The sequence below is a fragment of the Anolis carolinensis genome, chromosome 5, assembly GCF_035594765.1.
Source record: "Anolis carolinensis isolate JA03-04 chromosome 5, rAnoCar3.1.pri, whole genome shotgun sequence".
Lineage (NCBI taxonomy): Eukaryota > Metazoa > Chordata > Lepidosauria > Squamata > Dactyloidae > Anolis > Anolis carolinensis.
The window spans coordinates 111158929-111181054 of record NC_085845.1 but is presented as its reverse complement, the minus strand read 5'-3'; the positions used below and the strand labels follow the sequence as shown (position 1 = coordinate 111181054).

Below are 22126 nucleotides of genomic sequence, written 5' to 3'. Positions count from 1 at the left end.
TAATTCTACAATATTGATGAACCCTTAGTTACAAGTAATTAGAAGCTAAGCATGAACATCCCTGTTCACTGTTCATACTTAGATGGGAGAATGCAAACAAATACCAGGCACTGAATGCTATTTTTCAGAGGAAAAATGGGCAAAACCATTGGATACTCTTTGCTTATGAGAAGCCTATGAAATGTATGTGGACAACAGACAACTTGAAGGCATAGGCACACATGTACACATACACATAATTAAAGACTATGACTTAAATCCAAATGCTTGTCCTAATTGGAGTAAATCTGTTAAATCAATGGAATGTTTGTTACCAAACCAGAACATACATTGCACAATAGAACTGGATATAGATTGTGCAGTAGAAGGCTTATGTTGTATATTCAGTTTTTAAGCATTTTTAATTTCCATTAAAATAGAGAGAGGGAAAACCACTGGTCAATATTGACAGGTTGTTCATCTTTTATCTGGAATTCTGAAATTGGAAGTATCATAAAACCCAAAATTGTCCACATTGACACCCTAAGATAATGACACCCTTGCTGTATAATAGTTCAAGAATCTTTGCAGTTTGGTATTTATTTTGTGCAACATTTGCACATGGTTGTTTTGTGCAGAAAACAGCAATTTTTGGCACGCAAAACAGCATTTTCTCTCCAGAAAATAATATTTCAGTATATTTCCTGCACAGGTTTATTTTATATGGAAATTTACACATGGCTGATTTGCATAGAACACAACATTTTCTATGTAGAAATTAATATTTCTGCATTGACATATTATTTCCCCATGTAGAAAATTCTGTTTCCTCTGCAAATCTTGTGCTGGGACATATGTATGTGTATGTATTAAATGTGTTTGTCAAGTGTTTTGATATGGTCAATGGACTAATCAATAAAATGTACTACAATGTACTACTACTTTTCTTAAGGCCCTATCTACATTGACCATTTAATGCCATTCGAAACTTGCTTCAAACTGTAGCAGCCAGACAACAACCTCCCACAAAAGTGTGCAAAAGTAAACCTTTAATGTGCATCAGTGCTCTAGGGTTTGTGTTGCCACCATCCAGGCCTCAAACTGGCTCCAAGATTTTCTATGTAATTTCCTGCATAGCAAAACCACTTTCTTCAAAAATGGTTTGAAACTGCATTAAATAGTCAGTGTAGATGGAGCCAAAGATGATAGAAAATTTCTAGAATTTGAAAAATAATCTCTAGGACTGCTTTCTCCAGAGCCACTTATGTCTTCCTTCATTAAGGACCTCATCACATTTACTGTGGGAATCACCATGGATCATGGCAAATCTCGTGGGGGGTGTGGGGAACCTGTCGCCCACACCCTGCATCGCCTGGCTTTCCCCTTACCTCATCCCATGGAGGGAAGCATACACTGTCTGACTTCCCCCCGTTGATCTCTATGCAACACGGGAAGTCTCCCATGTTGCAACCACGGCGGCATTCACCAGTTCTGCTTGAAGAGGAATTGGCGTTTGCCACCAAATTTTGCCCATCTGTTGAGGTTGTATGATAGTTGCACAAATCCATGGGAGTTGTAGGATTAGCTCTGATTCTATAGAGATCACAGTTCTGTCATGCAGAAAATGTTAAAGCCATAGTATGATGTAGTTGAGTCAGTTGATCAAAACAATTTTCTTAGTATACAAAGCCTACTAAAAATATGACAATATAAAAAACTATTTTGTATAAAAATTACACACTATTATGCTATAGACGCAGGGGAGCTATCAGATGTATATTCTTTGATCACTTGCTTTCCTTGTAATTTTAGATCTTAATCAAAGATTTGAAACCTTTTAAAAATAGTATTTAAATATGGGCACATTTATTCTGATGACTCAAACCAGTAGTGAAGAAAGTGTTTTTCCTGTGCAGATGAGTAAACAGGAAATCCTGGAAACAATTTGAAGCCTGGATGGTGATTTCACAAACCACAGAGCATTAATGCGCATTAATGGCATTCTTTCACACACTTTGGTTGCCAATCTGCTGCAGTTTGAAACTAGCTTGAAACTGCTTTAAATGGTAGGTGGGGCCAGGTCAGTTAAAAGCCACTTCCCTCTCATTTACAATGTGAACCGCTGCCGAAGATGTTTGTAGGGAGTAGAGAAAGGCATTTTTCCACATGCTTTAAAAATACTTGCCTCTGAAAAAAGATATATATATTTAGAAATAATACAAGCGTTTCTCTGCATGAGTTTGGTTTTGTATTTTATTTTTATATTAATACGTCTTCCTTTCTCTTTGTTCATGTTTTGCCTTCTAATTGGAAAAGAGACTTCTTGTGTGAATGGTGGGCAGATAGATGGGGTGGGAAGTAGTCCTAATTTCACTTCTGACAGGAGGCAATTGTTACAGTCAGTGATTTTTGGACAGAATGCCTCAGTGTGTGAAAGACACCTTTTTATTAAGGATGAAATATGTAGAATATGAAATATGCAGTAACCATAGTTTAGTACCTGCAAAATTTCTTGAGACCCCTATTTGAACCATATTTGGTAGAAGCTCGTTCCTTGGAGGCTTTTAAACAGAGACTGGATGGCCATCTATTGGGGGTGTTTTGATTGTGCATTTTCTACATGGCAGGGAGTTGGACTAGATGGCCCATGTGGTCTCTTCCAACTTTATGATTCTATGATCAAATTTTGATTGACATAGACATTTCTGGTCTGCATAATCTCTTTTCATATCATTCTTCTTTGTCTGGTCAGCATTGAAGAAAGTATTCCTTTTTAATATGCTGGAAACCAGCAGTTGTCTTCTTTGTTCTTTTGAAAATATTGAATAATGGTTTTTATAAACAAGTGTTGAGAAACTAGGTTTTAAATTAGGATATGTCTTCTATTTTTCAGCAAACAGCAGTGCCTTTTTGAGAGTTAAGATTATGCCAAGGGTTGCATATAACAGTCAGATCAGATTCACCCAGCATTTTGCTATAACTGCAGGATTAGCAGATGGCTTCCGAGCCTTAATAAACCAGCATGGATCAAAGACCAAAAGGAGAACTTTCATCTTTTCATTGGTTGGTTCACACATTCGGTTAGTGAGTCATCCGATAGTGAGAAATCATGTTGTATAGGGAAACAATTAAAAGGGTGGGAAGCAGCACATTTGAAAGACATACAGTGAACAACAGCTGCATTGGGGCTTCTTAGAGTTGTTTCATGTCTACATGCAGAGAACTAAACTGACTAAAGACTGAAGCATATGCTGTAGTCTCTCCTATAAATAATTCTTGCCCAATTTGTAAAACGAAAACAAACTTTGAAATAATTGCTTTCTGTAATTTATCCATGTAGTGAATATTTTTAAATGTAATGGACCTATTTGGAGTTATAACCATCAGAGATGTTATCTTCTGGGACCTTCCAGTGATGAATGTAATATATGGTTTTGCCGTTATTCCACGTATCCAATATAACTTCCCCCTCGCTTCTCTTTAATAGCTTTGTCTGAATTTTACCACTTCAGTATACTTTTGACGAGAGGTCTGAATGCTTGAAAGGTTTTCAAGAGAAGGAAGAATTAAGGCTGAGCCAAAAGATTTTGAAAAAAAGAGAGAGAGAAAACCTTCAACCACATTTGTAGAGGCGGGTGCTGAATTTGATTTCTTTCGTTTTCATTGTAGGAAATTTTGAAGTTGCGAAGGAAAATAGCCCCAGAAAACCTCGCTCTGTTTCCCAACCAACATTTTGGTTTCTTCATAAAGCAGATATGCATGTTATATTGTGTCGTGTATACGCATTTCTCCATGAAATATGTCAGCTGACTTCAGAAGAGGATTAAACAGCCCCCTCCAATTTCATGGCATAGGAACAGGACCATGAAATGCATATGTTGGAGAGGTGGGGTTTTCTAGCATTAAAATGCATTTTGCTCCATTTTTGCTTCATTTTGGAAATTATGGAGAAAACTAAAATAAACCTTATGATGTAGTTTTCTATGTGTTAAGAGCATAGCATTTCATTTTTGCAAGTCACCTACCACCTATATCAGGGTGGTAGGTGACTTGATGCTCTGTTACCTCACCCCTGCAGTGTAAAGTGGCAACATCACAAAAACAAATTTCATTTCTATTGTATCATACTTTCAGTGTGCTTTTAGGAGGGAAGGAAAATAAGTGTGGCAGATAGATTCCAATTTAGTTCAACACCAAACGTCCAGCATTATTTTTGATTAATAACAGAGTTCAAAGATGAAGCCATGCAATACCAGGCTAGAGGCTGGACAGAAGTACTGCATTTTCTGCTCGAATGCTACCACTTGTGATGTCCTGGTGCTATTTATAACAGTTTAAATAGCAGTTGCCTTGATCTCACTACTGAACTGAAAAGGCCATTAGTGAACTTGCTTGCGCTATCGAAGTACAAACCTATTACAACATAAATAGCAACTTCCTTGATCTTGCTCTGTTTTTTTCTCTCACTCTCTCTTTCTTTGCATTGCTCTCTCCTTTCTAACACATATGGTGTCTATCACATTCCTGCATAGTCAGCTGATAAAAATCTTCTCAATCATATATTCTGGTCGGGTATTGATAAAGTTGAATTGTAAAATGCATTCTGCATATCCAAAAGAGAGATAAAAGATTATGGTACTTTAAGATATTTGCAAAAACAGTTATCTATCATTATTTTATAATTCTGAGTATCAATTACTGTTCTCTTGGCAAAACTGAAATCTCTTGGTCCCCCAGTCCCACCCTAATCAAAGATGTCATCTGTCTCTAGTTGTTCTTATTTGGTGCTTCCTGTAATCTTGACAGTCAGTGACATCCATTTTAAGGTGACAGGCACTCTAGCAAATTTTTGAGTATGTGGGGATCTTCAGGTGTTTGTGAGATGAGATTTTAGAGTTGTTGTCAAAAGCACTGGGACAATTAGTCTAATGTTATTGACTAAAGGAAAAAAATCAAAGTACTGTACTTTAAAGAGGTTAGAAATGTTTAGTATCATGATGCAACAAGGGCTCTAAATGTAATTATAGTTTCTTTGTGGTCTCTGTGAATACACGCAGATGGGTCTAACTGTATCTGCACAGGTCCTAACAGAAAGCTTCAAGCTCTAGCTTCAATTTATGGTGGTAACCCCACCCACTCCTCCCAGGGCATAAAAGACGCCCTGGCTGGTGTCACTTCCGCCTACCCCTGGAAAGTCTTTTGAAGGCTTCCAAAAAGAAGAGACTCCAACAGCCCTCCTCCTCAGAATCTTCGAGGATGGATGCAGCGATTTTCTCTGAGCAGTCCTCCCACTGCTCTTCACCATCCCTCCCCCTGGCACAACCACCCCATTCTTTCCTGCTTTCAAAAGGGTTCAAGGTGAAGCCCCATCGGTGACTCTACTCCTGTACCTCCTGGAAGTCATCCAGCCATTTGGAAGAACCCTTCATCGATCTTGCCCATCTCTTTAAAAAATAGAATCCTGATATAGGATTGATGATCAAGCTCAAGAGTGGTTGGCCCACCATCCAACACTAAGCTCTGTAGTCATCAAAGCCCCCCAGTCATTTGACAAACAAAACTCCACACCAGCCAACAGAGAGGACAAGCGTTCGATGCCATAGGAAGAAAACACTATTCTGGGGCAACATTACTCACCAGAATAGCAAATTATGGAGCCTGCATGGGATCATAACAATAGCTGCTTTTCCACACTAAACTTTCAGAGGAAGGTAAAGCAGTGTTGAATACCCTGAAACAAGAAGCTACATCCTTAGCTCACCATCAAACCCAGATGGCGAAGCACACTGAAGACAAAGTGGAAATAATGATTGCTCATGCCATCACCATACGGCATCATTTGTGGCTCCAATTATTGGGCATCTCATCATCATCATCCAGGCAGGTCTTAGAGGACCTCCCATTCGATACCTTGGGACTATTCCACTCTGGGATCGACGATACTTAAATCCAACCAAGACTTTAAAATTCTGGCAGCCAAATGTGGCATGCCCATGACCACACCCCACTGACCTAAACCTCGATGACAGTTTCACTGCTACAAGAGGTACAACTCTCCTCCCTTTCGCTAATGCCAAAAGTCAACACCACTAACCTTTGTCATGCAGTATATCTTCAAGAAGGGAAAAAAGGACGACCCAAACAATTACCGTCCGGTTAGCCTCACATCGATACCAGGCAAGATTCTGGAAAAGATAATTAAGGAAGTGGTCTGCAAACACTTAGAAACAAATGCGGTCATTGCTAATAGTCAACACAGATTTATCAAAATCAAATCATGCAAGACTAATCTGATCTCTTTTTTTGATAGCGTTACAAGTTGGGTGGATGTGGGGAACACCGTGGTTGTGGCGTATCTGGATTTCAATAAGGCCTTTGACAAGGTCCCCCATGACCTTCTGGCAAACAAGGTAGTCAAACGTGGGCTAGGCAATACTATGGTTAGGTGGATCTGTAATTAGTTAATCGAACAAACCCAAAGTGTGCTCACCAATGCATCTTCATCTTGGAAAGAAGTCACGAGTGGAGTGCCGCAGGGTTCTGTCCTGGGCCTGGTTCTGTTCAACATCTTTTTTTAATGACTTGGATGAAGGGTTAGAAGGCATGATCATCAAGTTCGCAGGCGACACCAAATTGGGAGGGATAGCTATTCTTAATAATAATAATAATAATAATAATAATAATAATAATAATAATAATTTTATTTTTATAGCCTGCCCCATCTCCCCGAGGGGACTTGGGGCGGCTTACATGGGGCCAACCCCAGGCAACAAGCAATATAAAACTCAGCAATAAAAACAAATCATAAACAAATAAAATCACATATACCAATAAACAATAAGCACACTTTGATAAAAACCTGGGTTGGCTCCTAAAAAGGGTAGAAGACAGGAGCAGAATTCAAAACAATCTTGACAGATTAGAGAGATGGGCTGAAACTAACAAAATGAAGTTCAACAGGGACAAATGCAAGATACTCCACTTGGGCAGAAAAAATGAAATGCAAAGATACAGAATGGGGGATGCCTGGCTTGGCAGCAGTACGTGTGAAAAAGATCTTGGAGTCCTCGTGGATAACAAGTTAAACATGAGCCTACAATGTGATGCAGCGATAAAAAAAGCCAATGGGATTTGGCCTGCATAAATAGGAGTATAGTGTCTAGATCCAGGGAAGTCATGCTACCCCTCTATTCTTCCTTGGTCTGACCACACCTGGAATACTGTGTCCAATTCTGGGCACCGCAACTGAAGGGTTGACAAGCTGGAAAGTGTCCAGAGGAGGGCAACTAAAATGATCAAGGGTCTGGAGAACAAGCCCTATCAGGGCTTGTTTAGCCTGCAGAAGAGAAGGCTGAGAGGAAACATGATAGCCATGTACAAATATGTGAGGGGAAGTCATAGGGAGGAGGGAACAAGTTTGTTTTCTGCTGCCCTGGAGATTAGAACGCGGAACAATGGCTTTAAACTACATTGGTTTGGTAAAGAGTGCAATTGTGTAATCCTTCAGTCTTCCCTTCATCAAGATGAACATTCACAGAATATCATAGAACTATTATTTCCATCTGTTAATATAGGCTAAAATAGAATTTGCCGTCTTGCATTGTTGGTTCATATTCAACCTGTGGTCCTACATCAACCAGATCAGGTGGAAAAATTACAAGTTCGTTCATTTAATTCATTTATAAAATGTGTTATATCCTTAAAGAAAGGAAAAATAGGTGACACATTTGAATATGACACATTTGAATACTGACATTCCAAATAGATTTCCTCATTTTGCGGACATATACCAATAAATGTTTTTATTCATTTGTTGTTGTTTTTACTGTTTTTTTTTTTGTTTTTTGTTTTGCCAAGGTTCAATAAAATTATCAGGGAGGTCACTGATTTAAGATAACTGTCCAGAATCAAGGGGTTTATGGGTGTGCACAAAACATTTCTGGGATTCTTTGCATCCACGTGTGCAGGTAATCACCTACAAAGCCCTTCACGGTTTGGGACCTGTCTATCTTCGTGACCGCCTTTCCTCCTATGAGCCCGCACGACCTCTTCAATCTACAGGGGAGGCCCTCCTCTCGTTCCTGTCACTAGCGCAGGCTTGGCTTGTTGGAACGAGGGAGAGGGCCTTTTCTGTAGTGGCCCCTCGGCTCTGGAATTCCCTCCCTAGGGAGATCAGACTTGCCCCAACCCTGTCTGTCTTTATCAAACAGCTGAAGACATGGCTCTGCCAGCGTGTGTTTGAATAACCATCTACCGTGATAGACCTCTATCACTGATGTATATTTTCCAGCACTTTATTTCCTCCCTATTTATCCTACCCCACATTACCCCAGCCGTCTCTCTGACACTTGTCTATGCACTTTATCAATGCCCCTTGGAATAATGTATTTTCTTATGCTCGACCCCTTTTTATCCATTGCAGTGATGTTTGTATTATTGCCTTAACTTGCTTAGTTATTCTATGTTTTATTATATGTGATGTTTTAACTGATTATTTTATTTGATCGTTGTATTATTGTTTTTACCTAATGTTACGTGTTTTAATTTGTTATACTCTGTTTCTGTGTTGGGCTTAGCCCCATGTTAGCTGACCTGAGTCCCTCCAGGGAGATGGTGGCAGGATAGAAAAATAAAGTATCATTATTATTATTATTATTATTATTATTATTATTATTATTGACACAACGACGTTGTATGACACAGCAAACAAGATAGATATGCTGGATTTCGTTTCACAAAATCACAAGTCGAACACTTCCCAAGTGTCTAGGACTGTGTGATGTATTATTATTATTATTTTGAGTGTCATGAAATTACAGTTATTAATTGTTCGATACATCAGAGTTGTATGCAACCATCGCTCTAGCCCACAACACCAAGTTTCATTTCAAATTGAATTGCTTTCACCCCATATCTGTCTATGAACCTGTGTTCTGATAAAATGATATGAGCAAGGACGGGTGGTGGAAAGTTTGACCAGAGGGAATGCCGTCAAGTAAATTATTAGATATTTCCTGAGGTCTATATTTATCCTCTGTTGTACTGACAACAAGATTAAACTGACGGTTCAACAGACATGTAGTCCTTTATTATATGATGGCTATTTAATTTTATTATCCATTCCCAGCTTCTGCCGTTTTGTGTCGTACAGAAGCCCTGCTGATTCTTTTACTGAATCAGGCCATTATCTCGTGTTCAATGCCTTAAGTGGCTTTAAATAATGTTTCCCTTGATAATCCCATTTCCAAACTCATAAGATGTAAAAGAATCTATTTTTAATAACACTGATACTTGCAGTATGCCTTCAGGAAGGTTCAAAAGACGCCTCTTTCCAGCTCACCAATACATATCCACAAATGAGATGCATTATTAGATGTTTATACATTAACACCGAAGAACCATCTGTCATGTTAAAGTCTGACACCAAAATAGCCATCAGTATAATCATGCATTATATGGGACATGACTCCTAGAATTAATATATTGGCATTAATTCTAGATGGGAGCTGATGTTCCACAGTGATGGGGCAGGTCTGCACAATTCATGACTCAACACAAATAGATATGGCCTGCAAACCCATATTGTGTTTTGCTATGTGCTTTGCAATTCCAAATAGATGTCCAAGAAATGGGGAAGAGGGTGTATTGAGCAGGTGGGAGCTCATGCTAATGAATACTGGATTCCCTTAACCTTGATAGGTCAAGAGTGGTATAGGCCTAGGCTAGATTAGGCAAACAGATACAGAATCTTTGTACAGGCACCAGTGGGCTGGAAAGAGGCGTATTTTGAACCTTCCTACAAAGCTGTCAGGGAACTATAATATTGTAAAGAGTGATATATATTTCACTTGCTATGAATTTGGAGGACCTACTTTTGAGTCAATACACTATATGTTTAAATTCCTATTTATTTGCTTTAAAAGAAATTTGTTCAATAAATTAAAAAGCTATTTCTGTTTATGATAATAGAACTTGGCATTTATATAGAGCTTAGGGTTCTTCATGTACATCTGCTGATATGAAAATGCTACTTTGGCTGTCCCCGAGAACTTAGCCATCATAGTTGAATGCAATCCACACATACCCCATACAGATTTATTCTACAACAGCAAAAGAAGTCCAAGGATTTCTGAGATGAGTAGCATTGATTGTGCATCTTTTTCAATTCTAGTGTAGGAGACAACTTTATGTCAGACTATTTATCTATCTGGTCTAATACTGCCTAATACCATCAGGGAGGGACCGGTTGAATAGCCATCTTCTAGCTGTTTAGACTGAAGACTGGGGTTAACATTTTTCCTTATTTCATTTTTACACGTAAGAGTTAAGAATTCCAAATTATTGTCTTATGGACAATATTGTGAGAAGTTTTGCATAATTCAGCTTTTGCATTTTGGGACTTTCTTGCAAAATTCAGTATTGTTTTTCATGCAAAAAAAATCACATTTTTTGCAAATAATAACCTTTTTTTGTCTAATGATTTTTGATAAAAACATTATGAAATGCAAAAACAAAATAATGGCAGTTTAACACTTCTTAAATCATAGACATGGCAATGGACTGTGTTTTTTATGATATGTCAAAATAACCTTTCTCATCAAGGTTAAGATGACTTGTATTTTTAAAATGCTACTACAGATGCAACAAATTGGATCAGATAACTTCTGCGTGCTGTCTTCTATCACTTCCTTAAGGAAGAGTCGTGCTCTACAATTTAGGTCAAGGCTGTGGAACTGGCAGCTCTTGAGTGTAGATAATCCTTATACCTAGGTAGTTTGAGGCCATTCCTGTATGATCATCTGAGACAATGGGTGGCTTTTTTCAAGCCTGATTTTTTGGCTGGCAGAAATGGCTTGAATTTTGGAAATGACTTGAAGAGGAAAAAGCTAAGCCTTCCCCACCCCAAATTGTGGCAACCCTGCAGACTGCAATTAGACTTGGTAAAAGCAGCTTCAAGGAAATCCTTTGTCATGGTGTGGTATGGAAGGCTGTCATGTTTGTTTTGGGGAAAACATAATAACAACTAAAGAATACATAGACCTTTTTCTGAGAAGTTTGGCTAAGCTTATCAATTTATTACTTAATTACCTCCCAATGCCTCCAGTGAATGGATAGATAGGAACCATAGAATTTCCTTTCATGCAGAATTTGATGGCAAATGCTTTTTTAATCTCCAGAATAGTGGTGTGTGCCTTCAAAACAAAATCAAAATTAAGAAGGCTGAGTTTTGAAGGAAAGTATGAACCAACTCTACAGGGTTTGCTATAGAGAAGCATATAAGTGTGAGTGATGTAGAGGTACTTGTTTATTATAGAGCACATTTCAATGCAGTAATCATAAATATTGCTAAGGTTGTGTTCTGTTGAAATATGACCTACATACTCTTGATTGTTTGTGTTACGTGATTTGTCTGACACCCATTACATTCCAGCTAATGGCAGCCATTTGTTGCTGTGCACAGCAGGCGCTTTTGACAAAGGAAAATAGGCAGCAATAAAAAAGCTATAGTCTGAATTACATTCTGCACAGTGCCGCACTGCTGAGAGTTTGTGCAAGTGTGTTAACAATGCTCTGAACTGCCTCTTGTCAGCCTTCAGCCTGTAATGGCCATCTGTCCTTACATAAATCTGTCAAAACCTGCTAAGTTCAAGAGAGAGCATGGAATATACCTTGCACTGTCAACAGGAAAATGTACACATTTGCCGAGGGAAAATCAGCCGGCGTGAAATAATCCAAAAGGGCGCAGAATGTTTTAGCACTATTGATTTAGGATCATGGCACGAGATGGAACTCAGATTACTGTGATTAGAGTAAAGGCAAAGCAGAGTCGATACTCGCTGTGAATAAATATAGACTAATTTTCTCCAAGTTTAGATTCAGGGGAAGTGGGCTCAGTCTGATCATAGACAATAAGGGAACAGGGCAAAAGAACCAAGTGAGAACTTTCTTTGTAAGTAAATGCATAATGTAAAATCCCAACTTAAGAGGATTTCCACACATTTATATTGTAACAAACTTGAATTTGTCCCTGCAAGTACACACCTAATAGAAAACCATAGTTAACCCTTCTTTGCTATGCATGTTTCTATTCTTCATATCGATGTTTGTGATGCAACTTTGTCACCATTTTTACATACTTCACAATTTTCAAGTGTCTATTTAAACTTTTTGTATATGTCAAGATCTGACTGTACCTGGAACTAAATGAGGTGGTAGATTGTGCCATGTCTGTGTCTAGTTTTCTTAATTGCTAATTTATGCATTTCTAGCTTTGCTTCCGCTTAAAAGGCATATGACGTCGGTGAGTTGTCATTAATTCTTTGTACTAAGCTGCCATGCATCATGTTTAAAGTCTTGAGCATTTATACTTCAACTTTCTGTCTCTCAGTTCCTATCCATATCTTTCTTTCCCTATTTTTCTGTACTTTTATTCAAACCAAGATTGTAAATCTTCACTTAGTGCTCAGATATAGGGATGAAAAAAATCAAATGTTTTATCCCTACTTGGTAAGGTTGTAAGGGTTGTTGTGCAGGTTTCAATGACTGGCACATTTTGAACCCCTTTGCAAGACAATTGTTTGCATAAAAATGTATTTGTGCAATTCAACACATTTTTGTGAAAACATATTTTGTACAAAATTTTATTTTTTACACAAATAAAATGCCCTTAAACTGTAAAAAAAATGTTTAAAAACACAAGCTTTCAAAATGTATTGAAACATGTAACCCACAAGAATATTTGTGAATAGATTTTTCATCATCTTGTATATTTGGAAAGTACACCAGAAAGGTAGACAATTTAAACTCGCCTTTTATTCCACCCCCCCCCCCCCCAGTTCTTCATCTGAATAAGACTTTTCAAATTTGCTTTGAGTCTTTACTTTGGATGAAAGTAAAACCTATATATGCTCTCACTTCACCAAATAAATCCTTTCTTTTAATTCTTCTTCAAAAATGAACTTCTTTTGCAAAACATTTCCTGGGGCATTGCAACTTGACTTTTTGGAATGATTTCCACTTCAACTGCTTCTGTTTACTCTCCTGTACTTCTTTGTCAAAATTTTGAACATTTTCCCTTAGTTACCATGACCACATTTCACCTTTTTCTATTTCAAACTTTGTTTTGAAATATTAAACATAAGTGTGGTGGTGGTATATATATATAAAATGTGCAAGAGAATGTTGCAATGTGGTGTGTACTTGCACAGTGCACCAGGCATGCATGTTATCTCCCAGATTATTACATTCTGTTTTCCCTCTTCTTTTCAGTTTTTCAGTTATAACCACAAACATTTAATGGCCTCTGGGTGTACTCAGTCTTTATCCGGTTATGTTTTGCTGACTTAACTCCCTCATCCGCAATGATTTGATGCACTTCTCTAACCCTGATGTCCTCGCAAATGCACTGATACCTCTTGGTTGTTTATCAGTGGACCTGTTTGAATAAAATTCTGATAGCATTCATGACTTGAGTTCTTTTTTAAAAGGAGTTAAATAATTTTTGCAGTGTAGTCTTTACTTCAGGGGTTGGCATACTGATTCTACAAGTGGCTTCAACTAGCTGAGAATTACTGTTGTGGCGTGGCTTGCATGTATCAGCTACACAACAGGACAAAACTCTCTGAAGGTGTCTTTCAGTGACTAGAACCTTTTCACTGGCTTATGTTGTTTTTATTTTACAATTTGTACAATTGACAGGATGAATAGAAGGGTAATGCGTTTCAAAAAAAATTAAATCTGTTTTAGTAGCCATGTCATTTTTAGAACACAATTATTATGTATAATATAATTTTGAGGACTAATTTTTAGTATAGCACAAATATGTGTAATTGCTACTTCTTCAGATGCAATAGTTGAACAGTTAGCAGCAAGGAGTTAGCATAATTCTTGTCTTCAATAATCCCTTTCTTAATTTGATTTAGCTTGTCTTTAAAAAGAGCTACAGATGTACAGTATAACAATGAAAAAATATGGGTGTGTAACAATAAATGGTCCACGTAGTCTTCATGACGGAAGCAGCAAGCTAATATCTCTGGTTTAGAGTTTAGAACACATCTTTTAGACTACTACTCCATAAGAAATTTTTAGTAGTACTCCAAAAAGTAGTTGGTCCAAGCTCTTGAGTTTATATAGTCCAATATTGTGCCTGCTCATATTACATTTCAGAACTCATTATACTTTGTATATAGTAAATTTACGTGTTTTTAGTCCTTAGTGTGTATTTTACTTGGAATGTTTCTGTCTCTTACACACATTTATTATACATAACTTTTCTGTTTGCAAAAGCAACGTTTATTTTTGTCTGTATAGAAGGTTTGACATACTTGTAGCTGAAGTCAACTGATAACAATTTTCTTCCTTAAATCTGTTTGGGCTTCAAGTAGAGGAAATAGGATCTTGTATTCCTCCACACTTGGCAGACAAGTGCCATTGGAAGCTACTTTTGTCATTGTGTGCTTTTAAGTCATTTCCAACATACGTCAGCCCTAAGGTGAACTTATCATGAGGTTTTCATGGCAAGATTTATTCAGGGGGGTTGCCTTTGCTTTTCTCTGTGGCTGAGAGAGTGTGACTTGCCCAAGGTCACCTACTGTTTTCCATGGCCAAACAGGGATTCAATTCCTGGTCTTCAGAGTTGGGGGTCCAATGCTGAAATCACTACACTAGCCTAGCTTTCAGGCTACTAGTAGATGCCAGTATACTTTGGGCCACAAGAAGTATACTATCTGTGCGTAACCTTTTGAATCTTTTCTCCATTGCTACTCTGGAATACAAAACAGCATCTAGTATCTTCTGCTTTCTCATCAGAAATAGTGATGCAATTTTTCACTAATTTTGTTGTCAAATGAAGCAATTAATAAGTTTAGCAATTTCATTTCCCCTGTGAGAAAGTCTTTGAAAACGTCTTCTATCTACGTATATATAATTAAATTGATTTTTTTAAAAACTATTATATTGGGACTTATTATGTGCAAAATGTGCACACGGATGGTGTGTACAGAAAAAAACATGTGCTAGAAAATGCATTTTCTGCACAGAAAAATGCTGTGTTCTATACAGTAAAGTGAAATTTTTATGCCAGACAGCAGCTGGGTGTGTGTAACTAGTCATTACTATGCACAACTAATTTAACAAGTAGTGTTTGCTCTTTTTCTTCCTTCTTTTTTTAAGTTGACATATCCTTGAGTATGCCTTCCTAAATCTGGAATGGTCAACTTGGCTATTTTGCAACTGAAATAAGGAGTTAAATACAGTTAAGTCAGTTCTGTGTTGTGAAGCTGGAAATACAATTCCTGATTCCCACCCTCACCCCAGGATATTCCAGATCTTCCAAAGGGAAATTTTTCCACCAATGGAAATTTCTGAATCGCCTTTAAACACAAATAAACAAACCAGAAATCCTGCTTCATTGCTCAACCCAACTCAAACTAGGAAAATTTTATTCCCTACAGTCTGTAAAAAAAAAAAAAAAGGCAGGGTTTCCATTAATATCACCTTTTATAAAACCTGAAAGGAACTCAGAAGCATTGCAGACATCTACCACATAAAACTACTAGCAGCAGGATGAAAGCTTTGACTTCTTCCGTTTAAGGGATTTCAGTGTGGCTGTGTGTGATCTTTCATCTCTACAAAGAGATCTAGCATAGTAAATTAACATCATGCTGTGTGGAGAAACCTGGTAGTTATTGATCTGACATTTGTCTCCTCTTTATTTACTTAAGCTCCTATTTGCTAAATGGAGGGTAAATTTCAGGGTCTCCCTTGTGATATTCGTTGGTGTTCTGGTGGAGTTTAGACTGCTTAGTTGCCGTTTGCATTTCATTATCGTTCTTTACTTACTTTTGTCTTTAAAACCATGTCCTAGGAAAACATATTAGTTGTGTTTCCAAAAATATTTTCTACATATGTCATCAAGGATTTACTAAGTGGGTGAATTCTTCAGGCCAAAATCATTACTATTACATTGTAAAAGAATTCTTGAGCTTTGTGGTTTCTTCGTTCATCTGTTACAGAAGAATTCTTGTAGTCCACACCATCTTTTTTGTTGGTGTAGACTTTGATATGGTGTAAAAGACTGTCAGTGTTTACATATAGAATGAAAAATTACAATTTACAGTATATTCTAGATAGATAGATATTGACGTTGGTTTAAGCTTATTTTATTTATAAAATAATATAGTTGGTATGAGGCATCTAAGTGATGTAATAACTTGAGAGGAACATGAATCACAGACGTAGACAGGCACATATGTACTTGGGAATATTTTGGAAGCATTGGAGAAAAATTCATATACTAAGACTTGGCTGGTTTTTCTTTACTCTGTTCTTAGGCCTAACACCGCCTACAACCCCTCCTCACAAAGCGAACCAAGACAACCCTTTTAGGACTTCACCAAAGCCAAAGTCGTCATGCAAGACTGTTATGCCACCTTCCAAAAAACCCCGCTGCAATGAGTCTTCCAGCTCTCAAGGACATAATTTAGGTCGGAAGGGTCCAGAGCAGTCAGAGCTGTATGCACAGCTTAGTAAGACGACCGTGCTGTCTGTTAGTCACGAGGAGAGGAAGACAAAGCGGCCTGGTTTGCGGCTGTTTGGTGACCATGACTACTGTCAATCTGCTAATTCAAAAACAGGAATACGCATCAACCGATCCCAGGAACCTCAGGATTCCAGACAAGTAGATTTAAATGGCGGGTTGCCTGAGCAGTGGTGTCATATTTGTTCTTCTTTTGAACAATACAATCAATATGACAAGAGAGAGACTTCACAGGCAAGCAAGCAGGATTTGCAATTCAACAACCGCAAACTGCTCCAAGACCAAGAAATCCGGGCTGAACTCAACAAGCACTTTGGTCACCTTAGCCAAGCTGTTTTTGAGGAAGAGACCACCAAGATCAGTGAACTGAGGGACAACAGTAATTTTAGTGATGAACAATTCTCCAAACTACCTATGTTTATAAATTCTGGACTAACAATGGATGGTCTTTTTGATGATAGCGAAGATGAAAATGACAAACTATGTTGCTCGTGGGATGGAACACAGGCCTACTCACTGTTTGACCTGTCACCATCTTGCTCATCCTTTAATTCTCCATGCGGAGATTCAGTGTCTCCACCTAAATCCCTTCTTTCTCAAAGATTCCAAAGGATACGCTCTCGATCACGGTCCTTCCCTCAGCACAGGTCTTGTTCCCATTCTCCATATTCCCGATCAAGATCAAGGTCACCATGCAGTAGATTCTCCTCAAGGTAATGTTGGGGAAGTGGGATGGTGAACAAGAACAATCAGTTTGATGGAATGTGAAGTGAGACTATAGGAAGTTCCCAAGCCTAACCTGTATCAGCACCTTCTCCAGTACTAATCTAGTTATAGCTTATATGACTCGATGTTGACCTTTCAGTAATCTGCTCCTGTCTGAGTAGCTGGGAGGGAAGATAAATCATTCAGAAAGACAGAGTTACCTTTCCCCTGAATTATGATGATGGAATTCATTATACTACAGCATGTGGTGATGACCAAGTAGTTAACAGATATTTTAAAGAATGGACATCTGAGTATATGAAATGCTAGCAGTTATAATAAGCCAAATACATTTTCAATGTATTGCCATACTAGGACAAATGAGTCATGACTAGTGTTGAACCTGAAGCCCTTCTCATTTTCCAGTGCTAGTAGCAGGGTACCAAGCTCTATAGCTCCTTGGCATTTCATATGTTGTTATTAGATTGCTATAGACAGCACAAGTTATTATTAGAAATCATCCAACGGAACTATAGATTTGGGCCACAAAAAGATTATAGGATCATAATGTGAATGGTTCATTCCTTCTAACCAAATAAAATGTTATCTTTCTTTATGTCTTCTAACAGATCTTGTTACTATTATGAGTCCAGTCATTGTAGACCGCAGGCATATAGAAGTTCTCCCTTGTATTCAAGATCACGATCCAGATCACCATATAGCCATAGACCCAGGTAGGAAAGAATGTCCTATTTGTTTGTATCTTGCATTTTTGTTTGTTGAATATACCAACAAACCAACTAACAAACATCCAGTTCTTATTATTCATTTGTACCTCTGGGAAATTCCAGCGTCTCATTGTAATGATTAAGTTATGTCTCCTAGATATGACAGCTATGAGGAATATCAGCATGAAAGGCTGAAGAGGGAAGAATACCGCAAAGAATATGAAAAACGGGAATCTGAAAGGGCCAAACAAAGAGAGCGACAGAGGCAGAAAGCAATTGTAAGCACTATGCAGATAACTTTCATTTTGGAAGAGATTTGTTTTTCTTTTGCAGATTATATATACATATATGTGTATTTTTTAAAAATGTAAGGCCTCTTTTTCTATCGCCTTTCCCCATTCAAACAGAACAAACAAAATGCATACACTAATCTCTGCACATGCATTTCTCAATAATTGTGATCTGTAATACTCCAATGTGCTTTCATTTCAATGCTCACTTTGCCTTTAAAATGTAATATTTTAAAGCTACTGTAAATCATCACTTTCTACATGCACGTAGCTCCTAAAAGATGTATTAGAAAAGGGCTTTGTCATGGATAGTAAGCAGCAAAGTAGCTTAAATTTAGATAGCATTTGAAAGTATAGCAATATATAAATCTACCATTAAAAAAAGAATATTCTGTGCTGTGAACAAAAATGTACTTTAACCTGAAAACCTGATGTATCCATGTTTGGTTCAAGGCCTACCTTTATTTCCTAATTATATTAATTTTACAATAAAATTGGGTAAATTATCATCATCAAAAGGCTTACATGGCATCAAAAAGGCAAGCACCATCTCTATAGAGAAAAGGAATGGAAAGAGACAATTGATGTATATCCTCTAAAACAGTGGTTCTCATCTGATCTATGATAGTGTCATCCTCTGAGACCTCCAAGGAATCTTGAAGATGTCACATCTTTGTGTGTACCATTATTAGGCAATATTCAACTATCCTCCACCCTCCCGTGACCAGGGAAAGATGGGGAGCAGTTTAGAATTGTCCAATAGCTAAATGGAAGGTGTTGAAGGATCCTGAGGTTGACATCAATGTTGTGCATCCAGCTATTAGAACATAGCAGAACAATCTTTGGCTGAACCCTACCCTTACTTTTCTGTTATTTGGCTATGCCATGCAAGGAGGGAGCAGAGGCAGGAAAAAAATGGAGACTGAAGAGTGGATGTGAATGTGGAGATATGACCAAGTTCTTCCTGGTAGAACTTTATGCTGTATTTCCTCAATGCAGGCTTTGGTCAGAATTCCTATTGTTGGGGGTTTTCTGTCACTGAATACTCTCCTGTTTTTCTTCAGAATATATAGAATATTCATATTGCTGTATTCTGTTGAATAGTCTTAATAGCCTTCTCAAAATGGTTGTTTGCCATATAGAGGAATAACTTTCAAATTGTTTCAATCTAGGGATGGAATGGAACTGTGTTGTTTTCCTGACTGGCATCAAACATGTAGGTCTTGACCTCTCAAGAAACAGACAGGAAGAAAGTGGCACATTACAAGTTCATTCCCACAAATTATGGGATTTTTGTGTAGTTGTTGTTCGTTCCTGCATAACATGAACTGCATTGTTTCTGAGAACTGAAAGTTTGAGAAATGGAACAGCGTTGCAGTCAAAATCTATATGCACTGTAATTTTTACCATGCACAGAAAACTCTGCAGCTTCCAGAATGGGGAAATTATCCTCATTCACTTACATTATTTTTCACTACATTCTTTGGGAAAGTGCAAAAAATGCAAAACTAAATTACGTATTATACATATAAAGTGGTATTCCATGTTGTGGTTGCAACTTTTGCTGGTTTAAAAGTTATGCAATCCAAATGTCATGCAGCAAGAAAACACATTTAAGCTAACTGAAGCTTCAGCTACACGTGGTCTTGTTGTGGAACTCTGCTGTTTACTTTGGTAAAAAAAAAAGTATCAGCATATAGCTGCCTGGAAGTGGTCCTTTCTATATGGAATGCTTCACAGTTTTCAAGGCAGGCTGGGCTGTTCCAGGAAAACTGGGTTGCTTCCAGAAAGCTTTGCAGTTTTCTAGGGAAACTCCACAGCTTTTGTTGCTCATTTGTGAATGTAGGGGATCCCAAATGTCTCAAAGCTGCAGGACAAAAAAATGCTTCATTATCCTCAACATCTGTTGGGACTTGGAGAAATCGAAATTTACCATTTCTTGTTCAATAAATAGTGAACAGAGAAGTCATAGTATGTGAACACAGTGTGATCAGATGGAGCATTAAATGCATGTAAGAGGTCTGAAATATAACAGAAAAACCATCCTGAAGGGGAAGGAGTTTCAACCTTTCCTATCCATATATGCTAGAAAAAAGTACTTAGCTGCAGACTGAATGCTTAAGGTAGTTTGGAATTCGACTTCTCACATTCAAAAAGCTATTGTATGGTGTATTGCCTTAGGCTATGCTTTTAAAAAGCAGTTCTTTGTTTGAGCACTTACAATTCTGCAAGTTCCTTGCTGGCTGACTGGACCAAAGCAAAGCCATTTGAGAGTATTTCTCCATCTTGCTGTATAATGTCTTCAACCAGCATACTTCTTCACTGATTTTTTTTTTGTTATTCCTGCACTCTTCTTCCCTGCTTGTCAAGGCAAGTAACAAGTGGCTTCAGCAAAGCCTGTAAACTTTGTCTTTCTGTTGCATTCATCATCATCATCATCGTCATCGTCATCATCATCATCGATGCCATGCAGAGAAACACTGGGAGTTGTCTTATCCATGTAGCTAACCATGCCCAGCCTATTTCGTTTCTAAAATCAAATGAGGCTGGGTATGTTTAGGGTGGATGATGGGTACTACTAAACAAATGTGTTAGTGGAGCAGAAAGGGAAGCTGTAAGCAACTGATAAACACATGTTGTGACCAGATCAGGGGAGGAATTGGGTGGATGTAGCAGCATGGGTCCTTGAATCATGGGAAATGGCAGCATCTCATAATTACTTCAGTTGGAAATGTACATCTCCATCACTGATTAAAGCTCAGGAAAGAAGGAACTGAATAGAACAGGGTGAAGTGAAAAAGAGACTGGAACAGAATTAAGCTTGGCAGAGCTCTTACCTAATGTATTTGCCTGTTTGGTTCAGAATGCCACTGTAGCAGAAACAATACTTACGTACTGTATAGTTGAATATTATATCATATTTTGAGGTAATTTAATCACACAGCCCTTTACATGTTCATCTTCCATTTTCATTCTCAACAACAGTTTATACATTTTAGCAATTAAATGCTCATCTGTACACAGTTGAATTTCAAACTCCAATTTAGTTACTTCAAAGCCGTACAATTTCTTATCCAATGAGTTATCTATATGAATACCAATGTAAACTGTATACTTCCATTTCTGATACTTCATTTATTTTCATTCTTTACTAACCCTCCTGACACCAACACATCTTTAAATGTTATCCACTTATTTTTAATCTTAATTTCTCTTCTAAACAAAGCGTCATGTAGTGATATTTATAAGATCAATTTAGGACAGATATTATTTGATATCTATTCCATATCTTTAAAATAATTATTAAAATCTGAATTTACATTAGGTTTATGAATTCTGTTTCCGTGGGTTGTAGGATTTTTTTCTTGGATCGGGGATGCGCTATAATAAATTCAACCCTTCCTGTAGACTTCCATTCCTGGGGAGACCATGGGTGCTATTTTGCCTCTTTGGTGTTATTTCTTAGCCAGAAAATTATTTTTCATAAGAGAGTGTGGAGGTTGGGAAAAGGGTAATTAGGGGGCTTTGAGACCCCAAAATTAAGTTGGCACCCCCGTAAGGCTGCAGAATGCACTTTCACGAACTTCTGCCTATGAAACCTGAGTGATTCATCAAAGACAGCAAATGTCTAATAAGTAAATGGCAAAAAAGATTTTCAAATATTGAACATAGAAGGCAAGTTCTGTCCTTTCTGAACTGGGGAATGTAGTGTAGAAATGTGGGTAAGTGAGTTCTGCTGCCTACAAGGCTGGAGTTCTGGTAGCTCTAATCCAAAAGGATAACTATTCCATACTCTAATTTTTCTGTGCTACTGTCACGATATGTTAAATAACAAAGGAAAAATATTAATTTCCTTTGTATGTCTTAGCATATAAATCTACCTCACA

The 22126-nt window shown here is 37.7% G+C and overlaps 1 protein-coding gene across 5 annotated transcripts in view; it reads left to right on the top strand.

Moving 5' to 3' along the window:
• ppargc1a (PPARG coactivator 1 alpha) overlaps positions 1–22126 on the top strand; it is a 752174-nt gene that overhangs the window by 716179 nt on the left and 13869 nt on the right. For all 5 annotated transcript variants that reach the window (XM_062982166.1, XM_008111282.3, XM_003221345.4 and 2 more), the window contains 3 exons: positions 16311–17229; positions 17851–17955; positions 18107–18227. In XM_062982166.1, coding sequence (XP_062838236.1) covers positions 16311–17229; positions 17851–17955; positions 18107–18227 — 1145 coding nt within the window. The remainder of the gene's footprint in view (positions 1–16310; positions 17230–17850; positions 17956–18106; positions 18228–22126) is intronic.